Genomic DNA, 13,382 nt, shown 5'->3' with positions numbered 1-13,382 from the left:
GGCCACAGGCACAACAGGGGGACACGGCAGGCAGAACAGGGGGACACAGCAGGCACAGGGAGACACAGCACAGGACCAGCACAGGGGTACACAGGAACAGCCAATCACTACACTGGCCACATAGAGGAACATAGGCAGGCAACATGGGAACAACCAATCATAACACTGTCCCCTTATGTGGTGTAATAGTATGTAATGTAACTGGAAAGGGGGGGGGGGGGGTAAAAAGTCCTTAAGACACCCCTGCATCATAGACACACCTAGGTTTAGTTTTTTCTTTTTTTCCTGATTTTTGCCCTCTAAATCTGGGTGCGTCTTATATGCCGGAGCGTCTTATACGGCGAAAAATACGGTACATATAACTAAATAGAATGTAACTATCTGAACGTCTGCACGGAACTTAAAACCTCTGTGTTTAACCCTTCCAATGCTGGTCTAGTATAAAAAAAAATGCTTTTTGCATATACAGTAATATGCTGTAAATAATGTTTTAGAGCAAAGTTGAAATGCAGGGTTATATTCCGCTTTAAGGTTCCCTTTAACCAGTTCAGGACCGTAGGCTTACACCCCCTAGTGACCAGGCTATTTTTACAATTCATAAAAAGAAGGGGCGCTTTGAGCCTTCTGACAACACAATAACCGCTTCTACTGGGCGGGTCTCACCTGATTCAGATGTGGCTGGCACATGGGCCTGGCAGATGGGGCCTCAGCACACTTGTGTCCCACTCAGCCGAGCCGGGGACCAGGCTCACAATCGTAGGGGCGGATGTGACGTCACGTCCCAAGATCCTCCGGGGTCGGTGGCTATGGTGACCAGAACGCTCGCTTTGCTGAAAGCGGGGAAGGATGGGGGAGAGGGGCTCAGTGATTTCACAGGGGGGCCCAGTGATTTTTAGTTACGCCCGTGGCAACACAGTACAGAATCAGATTCCAAACGACAGGTAAAAACAGGCAAAAGGTCAGACCAGGGATATCAGGAAGCAGGCAAAGGACCAGGAGTTCAGGCAGCAAGCAGAGGCCTAGTACAACTGAAGCTCTGTCGTTTGGAATCTGATTCTGTACTGTGACGTCAAAGGGGACTCTGATCCACCCCTCAGCGCTGCCTGGGGGGGGGGGGCAGCTGCGGCGCGACGGATAGCGGCGGGGATCGGATTGCACACGCAGCTAGCAAAGTGCTAGCTGCGTGTAGCAAAAAAAAAATTATGCAAATCGGCCCAGCGGGGCATGAGCGGTGCCTTCCGGCGGCATAGCTCGAGCTCAGCTCGGGCTTACCGCCAGGAAGGTTAAATGACCCTTACCCCTTCTGCTTGAAGCTGCTCCAACATGCACCATCATCCCGCCTCCCTTCTCCATAGCAACAAATGCATTTTTCTGCTATAGCCTAGCCTCAGGCTCTCATCGTAATTTCCATTGATTCCCCATTATTAGAGCCAGGGGCTATTACACTGCTGGGAATATTTGGTGGGGGGTGGGGGTGTTGTAAATATTGTCTTTTGTTTATTCACTGTATACTTGGCCACTTCCTGACGAAGCCCTTCGGGGTGAAACATGAAGAAGTTTTGTGCCATTGTATATATTTGCACCCTTGTATTCCTTCAGTTTTAGATATGGCAGTTTTCTTACCAGGAGCCCTGCAACCCAGGACACCCAGTGTTAGTACCTATCCTCTCATTACTCATCAGGCTAACAACCTTTTGGTGTTCCTGTGGCTCAACTAGGAAGTTGTTTTATACGTATATATTCCTTATATGTGTGTGAGATAGCTACACCCCTCCCCGTGATTCTGAGTTGTAGGTGAGGTGGGGGACCAGCAAAAACTCTCACACACGTAGGTTCCAGATTTTAAAATCGTTGATGACATATACCAACTATTTATATTGAGGAATTACATTCTTATCAGTTTTGTACAGAAGTAGGGGCGTCCCTGATACCACATTTTGTATATTGTATTCCCTAGCATGACTTTCGTAAATCTTGCAATCCCCATTAATTGTAGTAATACCATTGGGTAGCACTATGAAACTAATTCCAGTTTCTATCAATCTCCTTGCCTGCTTAGCTCAGAAGTGATTAGCGCTCCTCAAGGACGATTTATTTCTCTTAGGCTAAGTATATGTCATTGAATAATTGCAACTGAATCCATTTTGTCAACAAGATGTTTAGGAACTACACTAAAAGAAACCCAAAAAACAAAAAAAATCCCAGATCTGGTCAATACGCCGAAATGCCTTTGCATTGTATTGCATAGCTAGTCAATTTCCTCTTAATGTGATCAAAGCTGCCTATTCTCAGTTACTATAGAGGCTTAATAAGACACTTTGGCATCTTAATTCTCTGCATTAATTGGAAATGCACACTGGGAATTAACTACAGATACTTGATTCAAAGGACAGCAGTGTTCTGTAGAACAATATACGAGAGGAGTCATCTGTAAACATGGTATAATGTAGGCCTTCTTGAAGGGCCTTGTAGCTGCTTGACCTTGATTAACTTTCATGTAGGCACCGAGGACAATTACTACGCTTTAGAAGACCTGAAGGGAGCGTGATAATTTGTCTGGATGAAAGGTATTTGCTTACCGCTGAGCAGAGGATGATTATGCCGATACGGGCCTGGCAAATTACCAATATCTTCTATTCTGTGGCTCATTACCCTGGAAAGGTGGCCCGTGTGATGCAGGCTGCCGACGATAATGCTGTGAATGTAGATTGGCTCGATGAAGTGACTGAGGAGAGCGCCCTGTAGCCCAAGGATATTCCATCTGGACAAAAGAGATTAAATAATACGCTGTTGAGGAGAGTGCAGAGTCAGGTGATTACAAATTACCATGTTCAGTATAAGGAATAATGCATCAGCTGCTGAGGAGGTAATCAGTCTGTAAACCTCTGGTTTTAAAAGCACTAAATATGTCTGACCCTCTAAAACACTTGTCAGGTATTCTGGTAAAGTAACAGCCCCAAAATGCTACCTAACCTGAAAGGATATCTTCCAATATATTTGAGATAAGTAAGAGGGAGACCTTTAAGAACCACCTCTGCTATGCCTGCCTCCATCCACACCCAAACCACACCCAAACCACACCCCTAGCCACACCCCTACGCTCCGAAAGCTGCCATTGCATTTTATTTTGTGGCTGCTGTATTTATATACTAAAATCTATCTAGTGATCAGTTCTCAGCTCTCTACTTCTGCAGCAAAAAGAGCTTATTGTCAGCACAACTAGGAATGTATACTAATTGTAGCAGACTAAAGAATGTAAATAAAAGATAATGTTATCACCTCTTCAGAAGCTTTCCATTGAAGAAGGAATAATTGTGTTTAACTGTTTCAATGCTGTTCTGCTACAGTTTTTTTTGTGATAGTAAAATTTATGCTGTAAATAATCGTTTAAAGCAAATAAAAAATGCTGCATTTCATACCACTTTAATGTGTTGTAATGCATTTTTTTTTCTCAAAGATTCAGTTTTTTAGCATATAGTGTGAAATAGTGCCATAGGGAAACATGGACACTGGACTGTACATCAATTGTCCTTTCGGTTACCACTGACAGCAACTGATATAGTGTAAAAGGACCCTTTAGAGTTTTATAATTATGTTTTTAGTAGTGAAATACATATATTTACACAGATCAGCACATCAGTCCTGATAGAGGGAAGAAAAATCCATTTTCTGCGAAAAAAGAGGGACAGTTGGAAACTATGTGTTAGGCCCAATACCCACCTACAATGATGATTGTCTGTTCTGAGTGAGCAATCCTATACCAACACACTGCTTGGCTCCCTGCTGATGGGCACATTCTGCCCTATGGAGTGGGAGTGGTGTAATGTGCAGGGAGGATCATACAGGAGAGAAAGGAAGTGCAAGGTGTAGTATGTAAAATATTTTAGAAAAGAAATGCATAATGTGTAAAAAGGAATTTACAAGTCAGGGATGCTGGTCAAACAACCACTCTCTGCGCATGTAGGGAAAAACTGTCCCCACTCGGCCTTGTGAAGATCACATTGGTCTCTACCCCCAAAAATTATTGTAGAAGCTTATGAGATATAATAAATGTACAGTAAAACCCCAAATGGGTGGATGACTGGAAAAGCTCTATGGTGGGAGGCGCCCGATGTCAGAAGAATAACAATATCTGAGGTTGATGTTGGTGGTAAAAATAAGTAAAGATGGCGATCCTGGCCCCATCAAATGCTGGTACTGACATTCTATTGACCTGATGAAGCAGCTATCAGCTGTGAAACGCGTTGTATTAGTGCTTAATAAAGTTTTGTTCTATTTACACTGATTCAACACTTTTAAGTTAGGCCGAACCAACCAACTTCAGATATTATTATACTTCTTCTATCACAATGTGCAGGAAGTTCAAGGAGTCAGCAGCATTGGAAAATTATTAGTGTTGGTGTTTGAATATGGGAACGCGTGGTTCCAAACCTGAACAGCCACGTTCAGCACTATTTCAGCACCGGACAGAAGGACTGGGTGCTTTTCATTTAATACTTTGTCTTTCCAGGTTGGAATCAGGACATATAAAAGCTAAATGATACACACCCAGTCCTGGTGAAATGGTGCTGAATGCAGCTGTTCAAGTTCCGAACCACAAGGTCCCGAATTCTAACAGCAACACTAGAAATGATTGCGTGATCACAAGTGACTGTCTTAAGTGGCAGGTGTGAAAGAGCCCTTAGTGTAGCTTAACTTTAGTGTGTGCTTATTATAATTTAAAATAAGGACCTGATCAATAATGCAATATACTGCATTATTTATTTTATCTCCTTTTAAGCTACAGTCATGTAAACCTCAGTATGGCGGTATAATCTGTTAGTCTGTGATTATACTAACAGGAAGGGAGCTGCAGTGTGGACTGGTCTCTTCTTTAATAATGTATCTGCATCTTTATTCCTTGATTACTTCCTCTACAGGGTTACTATGACTTGCTATGCTCTTATTTCTACAACATCTACAATACTTGGAAGTATTTGACCAATCAGAGAATGCCATCAATGACAAAAGACGGACTCCTCTGAAATCCATGGAATCAGCAGGGCCTGATTTAGGCCTAGGCCTCCTAGGCCATGGCCTAGGGCACCACAGGAGCAAGGGCACCAAAGCAGCAGGCTAAACTGTTGCATCATTTGCAAGCTTGCAAATGCTGCAATGCAGGAAGATCAGACAAGCGTCTGAACGCCGTACTCTGCTGCTAGCGGCCTGTGCAGCCGCCACCTTGCTCTCTGTGCACGATTGCATTGTGGCCGGCGGCTATGGACTTGGGCAGCATTGGAGATGGAGGGTAAGAGGAAGCTTCTGCACTAGAGATGAGTGGAGAAATGAGTGACACGGATGGCTGCTGCTGTGAGAAGGCGAGCTGTACTGAAAGGGAGGGGAGGGAGGGATTAAGGGAGTCTTCTGGCTACCTATACTGGAGGGGGAGGGGAAGGTGTAATCAGTTTACCCATACTGAAGTGGGTGGCTGGTGACATTGGCCTTGAGCGGTGAAGAGTACAAATCCGGCCGTGGGAATCAGTTATCAGCAATTCCGACCGTCCCAATGGTGCACATTTATTGTAGTGACATGTAGATCAGAAGTTGCTGAATTCCAAATAAGTATGTATAATACAGTATATGCATACTACTTTCCCCCATTAAATGGGGTCATTGCAAAAAATCTTACACTGTTTCCTGGACATCAAATAAAACAGCAATATCAAAGTGTAAACGTGTGGTTGAGTTTGATGTGGTGAGTTATGAGCAAGCAGCGCTAACTATGAGCTACGATCAAGAAATCGATGGAACAGAGGCACCAACAGATAAAAAGCAATTATTTTAAAATTGATAAAAATAGGAGGTAGTGGTGGACTTACCTCTCCATAGAAGACACAGGTCTATATGAATGTGGTTCAAAAAAACTTTATTGCGTCATCGATTAAAGTTTTTTGAACCACATTCATATAGACCTGTGTCTTCTATAGGGAGGTAAATCCACCACTACCTCCTATTTTTATCAATTTTAAAATAATTGCTTTTATTCTGTTGGCGTCTCTGTACCATTGATTTCTCTATTGTTCGTGCACCCTTGGTTGAGGGATGCGTTTCCCCTCTTTTCTACAGATAGCCACCCTTTTAACCCGAGTGGGGTCAGGTGATATACTCCCCAGCTGCCTTCACAATGGTTATCTTAGCGGTGACCCAGACTTGTATTATTTCTCTATTTTATATATACTGATTTCAATTGTGTTATAATCTGCACCATAAGGGGCTCTCAGTTTATTCTTTATGAGCTACAATAGGAAGAGCTAATTTGCTTATGTGGCTGTACCTTAAGAAACATCGCATGGTGAAAATACAGCCAACTCCATGGAAATCAGAGAAAAATAAATGTGGCCCCTCCCACTTAAAGAGTCCTGACCTCAGCTACAGAGGGGGTATACATCTAAAAGGGACAGGTGATGTAGCGCTTTCCTCCATTTTAAGAACTCTGTCAACAACAGTGGTGGGCTTGGGGACTCTTTAAAGAAATCTCGGGTCCGTTAAAAATGGCGCCGGCCAAATAATGGCGCCAGACAGTGAACGAAAATGTCTTCTAAACGAAAAATATCGTTTTATGTTTTTTTTTCGTTTTAGGTGCAGGCTGGGTGGCTAGTGCAGGCTGGGTACCATGATAGGAGACCTCAGATCAGCGGCGACATGTAGCCTGCCTCCCTGCCTGCAGAGTGCGAGCGGAACGTTAGTATGAGAAGACTCAACAGTACTTGACATGTCTGCAATGTCCGCTTCTCTCCCCGCAGCGCGCCGAGCATCATCTACTAGGTAACAGCGTGTCTCCTTACTGTGACGCGCCGCCGCCAGTACGTGCAGGCGCGTCACAGTAAGGAGACACGCTGTTACCTAGGAGATGACGCTGGGAGCGCTGCAGGGAGAGAAGCTGTCATCGCTGGCATGACGGATCCCGGTGAGTCTTCTCATATCTAACGCACCGCTCGCACTCTGCAGGGAGGGAGGGAAGGAAGGGCATTAGTGAGATACAAAAAGCAAAAACATAAACGAAAAATATCGTTTAGGACAACGGCGCCATTTTTTAACAGTCAGAAACGATAAAAACCATTCTACAATGATTTCCTATGAGGCGCCATTTTTATAAAAACGATGTCTGGCGCCATTTTTAACTAGGCGCAGAAATCTCCATGCCTGGTTGGGTGCCCAATGATAACAGTGAGGGTTAATTTTCTGATTTGATTGCCTCACATTTAAATGAATCACATAGGCACAGCCACTCTGGTTAATGAGTATACAAGTCTCCTTAAACATACCCATTAACCTAATGTGTAAAAGTGAAAAGGCAGTAACAGCCAGTTGTAATGTTTTATTTTGAGGTTTTCCTGGTTTATCTCCAAGCCCTGTTTGCAGACTGTCTCCTTTCTTGTTGATGAAAGGATTTTCTCTATCTTTCTCATCTCTATGCCTGGCCTTGCCCATTCTATACAAGAGAAGCTGGCAGCCAGTTATATAACTGAAGGGTTTGAAGAAGATGGACCTCTTCCAAAGACTCTTCAGGAAAGACAGAATACTGTAAGAAACACAGTGAGCAGCTTTTAATCAACAAGACAAGGAGCCATGCTGCAAGCAAGGCTGCTGATGAAGATGGCGCCCCCAGAAAAGAACCTAGACAATATCAGCATAAAAACACATTGAGTTTTTATTAACTGTAATAGTTGTACCCTGGGCCTAAGGCTTCTGATGGTGATATAAACGGGGTATGTCTCAGGCGTGGGGGGGGGGGGGATGATAGGTGCATGTGCATTTTGTTGCATTTTGTTTTCCAGTACCACTTGTGGTGTCAACTTCTAGTTGATTGCTTTAACTATTTTTTAAGCAAAATGCAAATTACATTCAGTTACAGTGGTCTGAAACTCTGACATAACATTCAATACTTTTTATTACTCATTCAGTTATCATATTTGCTTTTGTGCACAAGTATTATTGTCTGTCTACAAATTACAAGTTTCCAAAGTGTACTTTATCTTGTTATGAAAGCTGCCATTGCATTTTATTCCAGCTGCTTTTTATTATATATTAAAATCTTCTAATGAGCTGTTCTGAACTGTGTGTATGCTTGAAACAGAGAGAGCTTCACAGAGAGCTCATTTTCAGTTGTTACATTGTGTTTACAGTCACAAAGTTGATTAAAGTCTCTTCAGTGTAATAGTACCTCTGCTGTGCCTGTGTAAAACTTGAAAATGGTCCTTCAGCTGCTACATCTTTGCATCACTTCAGGAAAGCAGATGACAGTTTTACTACAGGGCTCCCAGTAGGTGAAAATGCTTCTGGGATGGTCCAACGACTATCAGCTCAAGGAGAGGTGAATCTTTACTTGCATGAAAACGATGATTCATTTCTCCCCCACCTGCACCTGAAACAAGCATGCAGCTAATCTTGTCAGATTTGTCATAGACATCAGATCTGCATGCTTGTTCAGTGTCTATGGCTAAAAGTATTAGAGGCAGAGGATCAGCAAGATAGCCAGGCAATGTGCATTATTTAAAAGAAAATAAACATGTCAGCCTCCATATCCCTCTCACCTTGGGTTCCCTTTAAGGGCCTGTTTCCACTACACGCAGATTGGATTATAGAATGGATGCAGAAACACTGACTCCAATGAATGCCTATAGGCCTGTTTCCACTAAACACGATTTTTCTGATGCAGATTATCCCATAGGCATTCATTGGAGTCAGTTTTTCTGCATCCATTCTGCATCCAATCTGCGTTTTAGTGGAAACAGGCCCTAAAAAGTCTATGTCCAGTCTTTGTAGTTCACACTCATTTTAATGCATCTGTATGCAAATGTCCATAGTGATTCCAGCCTAAGGCACTGTTTGCAGTGGTCGTTCGTGTTGCAGAATAATGCTGCATGTTAACTCACTGCTTATACAATTCTATGGGCCGGTTCACAGTACTGCGTTGTAACTGATCGCTTTATGCAGGCTTTGTATTAATGTCTATTTCCAGTCTCCATTGCAGTTCACAGTCATTATAATACATATAACGCATGCATTGCTTAAAGGACTTCCGAGGCCAAAAACAAGAAAATGACACTATACCTTTTTAATATCAGAATCCACGGAGGACGTCCAGCGCGTCCCCCGCACCGTTCCGCCGTCATTGCAGCCATTTTCGTTCCCCCATGGCTCGGCCCGACCCCACTGAACAGGTCGCATGTATGCCACAAGTAAGATGGCCACCGCCTTGAGCCGCGGCTGCGCAGTACGCTTTGCCGCGAGTGCGACTGCGCAGCCTTTAGTTTTTGACCTCGGAAGTCCTTTTAAAATGGTCAAAAGCAGAACATTACCAACATATAGTGTAAACAATGACAAAGGTCAAAAAAGATTTACACAGAGAACATCTTTCTGAATGCTTCCTACTCCAATTTATAGATACTGTAGATGTGTGTAGATGTACCCCATGTTTGTTTCTTGTACCCCATGTTTGTTTCTGTACCCCATGTTTGTTTCTGTACCCCATGTTTGTTTCTTGTACCCCATGTTTGTTTCTGTACCCCATGTTTGTTTCTGTACCCCATGTTTGTTTCTGTACCCCATGTTTGTTTGTTGTACCCCATGTTTGTTTCTTGAACCCCATGGGCTTGATTCACAAAGCGGTGCTAACTGTTAGCACACCTGTGAAAACCCCCTTAGCACGTCTAAACAAGCTTTTCGCGCATAAAACTTTACGCACGCAAAACTTTATACGCGGAAAACTTTACGCGCATACTGCACAGAGCGCAGGGCGCTCCGCGCGAAGTGCCCATTAAAGCCTATGGGACTTAGCGTGCGTAAAACTTTGCGCGCGCAAAGTTAGCGCGCGATCTGATTGATAAATCCGGTGCTAACCGACTTAGCACCCTGGTTAGCGCGTCTAAAGACTTTAGACGTGCTAAGTAGGTTAGCACTGCTTTGTGAATCAAGCCCCATGTCTGTTTCTTGTACCCTATGTTTGTTTCTTGTACCCCATGTTTGTTTCTTGAACCCCATGTTTGTTTCTGTACCCCGTGTTTGTTTCTTGTACCCCATGTTTGTTTCTTGAACCCCATGTTTGTTTCTTGTACCCCATGTTTGTTTCTTGTACCCCATGTTTGTTTCTTATTTTGTACAGCGCCATGGAATATGTTGGCGCTTTGTAAATCAATAATAATAATAAAAAAATCAATAAGAATGTGAAACATTTTTGAGTCACATACATTTCTCATTGAACTAATTTTAAAAATGGATGTTACTAAAAATAAAACGTCCAGGCAAAAAGGGCTATGTCTATATGATGGTGCCTATTAACCACTTGAGGACCTAGGGCTTTCTACCCCTTAAGGACCGGCCACTTTTTTTCCATTCAGACCACTGCAGCTTTCACGGTTTATTGCTCGCTCATACAACCTACCACCTAAATGAATTTTGGCTCCTTTTCTTGTCACTAATAAAGCTTTCTTTTGGTGCTATTTGATTGCTCCTGCGATTTTTACTTTTTATTATATTCATCAAAAAAGACATGAATTTTGGCAAAAAATGATTTTTTTAACTTTCTGTGCTGACATTTTTCAAATAAAGTAAAATTTCTGTATACATGCAGCGCGAAAAATGTGGACAAACATGTTTTTGATGAAAAAAACCCATTCAGTGTATATTTATTGGTTTGGGTAAAAGTTATAGCGTTTACAAACTATGGTGCAAAAAGTGAATTTTCCCATTTTCAAGAATCTCTGACTTTTCTGACCCCCTGTCATGTTTCATGAGGGGCTAGAATTCCAGGATAGTATAAATACCCCCCAAATGACCCCATTTTGGAAAGAAGACATCCCAAAGTATTCACTGAGAGGCATAGTGAGTTCATAGAAGATATTATTTTTTGTCACAAGTAAGCGGAAAATGACACTTTGTGAGAAAAAAAAAAAAAAAAAAGTTTCCATTTCTTCTAACTTGCGACAAAAAAAACTGAAATCTACCACGGACTCACCATGCCCCTCTCTGAATACCTTGAAGGGTCTACTTTCCAAAATGGGATCATTTGTGGGGTGTGTTTACTGTCCTGACATTTTGGGGGGTGCTAAATTGTAAGCACCCCTGTAAAGCCTAAAGATGCTCATTGGACTTTGGACCCTTTAGCGCAGTTAGGGTGCAAAAAAGTGCCACACATGTGGTATCGCCATACTCGGGAGAAGTAGTACAATGTGTTTTGGGGTGTATTTTTACACATACCCATGCTGGGTGGGAGAAATACCTCTGTAAATGGACAATTGTGTGTAAAAAAATCAAAAGATTGTCATTTACAGAGGTATTTCTCCCACCCAGCATGGGTATGTGTAAAAATACACCCCAAAACACATTGTACTACTTCTCCCGAGTATGGCAATACCACATGTGTGGCACTTTTTTGCACCCTAACTGCACTAAGGGGCCCAAAGTCCAATGAGTACCTTTAGGATTTCACAGGTCATTTTTGTTTCAAGACTACTCCTCACGGTTTAGGGCCCCTAAAATGCCAGGGCAGTATAGGAACCCCACTAATGACCCCATTTTAGAAAGAAGACACCCCAAGGTATTCCGTTAGGAGTATGGTGAGTTCATAGAAGTTTTTATTTTTTTGTCACAAGTTAGCGGAAATTGATTTTAATAGTTTTTTTTCACAAAGTGTCATTTTCCGCTAACTTGTGACAAAAAATAAAATCTTCTATGAACTCACCATACTCCGTACGGAATACCTTTGGGTGTCTTCTTTCTAGAATGGGGTCATTTGTGGGGTTCCTATACTGCCCTGGCATTTTAGGGGCCCTAAACCGTGAGGAGTAGTCTTGAAACCAAATGTCGCAAAATGACCTGTGAAATCCTAAAGGTACTCATTGGACTTTGGGCCCCTTAGCGTACTTAGGGTGTAAAAAAGTGCCACACATGTGGTACCGCTGTACTCAGGAGAAGTAGTATAATGCGTTTTGGGGTGTATTTTTACACATACCCATGCTAAGTGGGAGAAATATCTCTGTAAATGACAATTGTTTGATTTTTTTACACACAATTGTCCATTTACATAGAAATTTCTCCCACCCAGCATGGGTATGTGTAAAAATACACCCCAAAACACATTATACTACTTTTCCTGAGTACGGCGGTACCACATGTGTGACACTTTTTTGCAGCCTAGGTGCGCTAAGGGGCCCAACGTCCTATTCACAGGTCATTTTGAAGCATTTGTTTTCTAGACTACTCCTCGCGGTTTAGGGCCCCTAAAATGCCAGGGCAGTATAGGAACCCCACAAGTGACCCCATTTTAGAAAGAAGACACCCCAAGGTATTCCGTTAGGTGTATGGCGAGTTCATAGAAGATTTTATTTTTTGTCACAAATTAGTGAAAAATGACACTTTGTGAAAAAAAAACCAATAAAAATTAATTTCCGCTAACTTTTGACAAAAAATAAAATCTTCTATGAACTCGTCATACACCTAACAGAATACCTTGGGGTGTCTTTTTTTCTAAAATGGGGTCACTTGTGGGGTTCCTATACCGCCCTGGCATTTTACAGGCCCAAAACCGTGAGTAGTCTGGAAACCAAATGTCTCAAAATGACTGTTCAGGGGTATAAGCATCTGCAAATTTTGATGACAGGTGGTCTATGAGGGGGCGAATTTTGTGGAACCGGTCATAAGCAGGGTGGCCTTTTAGATGACAGGTTGTATTGGGCCTGATCTGATGGATAGGAGTGCTAGGGGGGTGACAGGAGGTGATTGATGGGTGTCTCAGGGGGTGGTTAGAGGGGAAAATAGATGCAATCAATGCACTGGGGAGGTGATCGGAAGGGGGTCTGAGGGTTTGGCCGAGTGATCAGGAGCCCACACGGGGAAAATTGGGGCCTGATCTGATGGGTAGGTGTGCTAGGGGGTGACAGGAGGTGATTGATGGGTGTCTCAAGGTGTGATTAGAGGGGGAATAGATGCAAGCAATGCACTGGCGAGGTGATCAGGGCTGGGGTCTGAGGGCATTCTGAGGGTGTGGGCGGGTGATTGAGTGCCCTAGGGGCAGATAGGGGTCTAATCTGATAGGTAGCGGTGACAGGGGGTGATTGATGGGTAATTAGTGGGTGTTTAGGGTAGAGAATAGATGGAAACACTGCGCTTGGGTGGTGATCTGATGTCGGATCTGCGGGCGTTCTATTGGTGTGGGTGGGTGATCAGTTTGCCCGCAAGGGGCAGGTTAGGGGCTGATTGATGGGTGGCAGTGACAGCGGGTGATTGATGGGTGGCAGTGACAGGGGGTGATTGATGGGTGGCAGTGACAGGGGGTGATTGATGGGTGATTGATAGGTGATTGACAGGTAATCAGTGGGTTATTACAGGGGAGAACAGATGTA

General features: G+C 43.2%; 1 protein-coding gene across 4 annotated transcripts in view; it reads right to left on the bottom strand.

Annotated features, from left to right (window-relative positions):
• The window catches only part of ADARB2 (adenosine deaminase RNA specific B2 (inactive)), an 802,765-nt gene that overhangs the window by 53,913 nt on the left and 735,470 nt on the right, over positions 1–13,382 (bottom strand). For all 4 annotated transcript variants that reach the window (XM_068235806.1, XM_068235807.1, XM_068235808.1 and 1 more), the window contains one exon: positions 2,580–2,761. In XM_068235806.1, the coding sequence (XP_068091907.1) occupies positions 2,580–2,761 (182 nt within the window). The remainder of the gene's footprint in view (positions 1–2,579; positions 2,762–13,382) is intronic.

This window comes from Hyperolius riggenbachi, chromosome 5 (assembly GCF_040937935.1).
Source record: "Hyperolius riggenbachi isolate aHypRig1 chromosome 5, aHypRig1.pri, whole genome shotgun sequence".
NCBI classification, from domain to species: domain Eukaryota; kingdom Metazoa; phylum Chordata; class Amphibia; order Anura; family Hyperoliidae; genus Hyperolius; species Hyperolius riggenbachi.
This window is presented reverse-complemented; position numbering and strand designations above follow the sequence as displayed.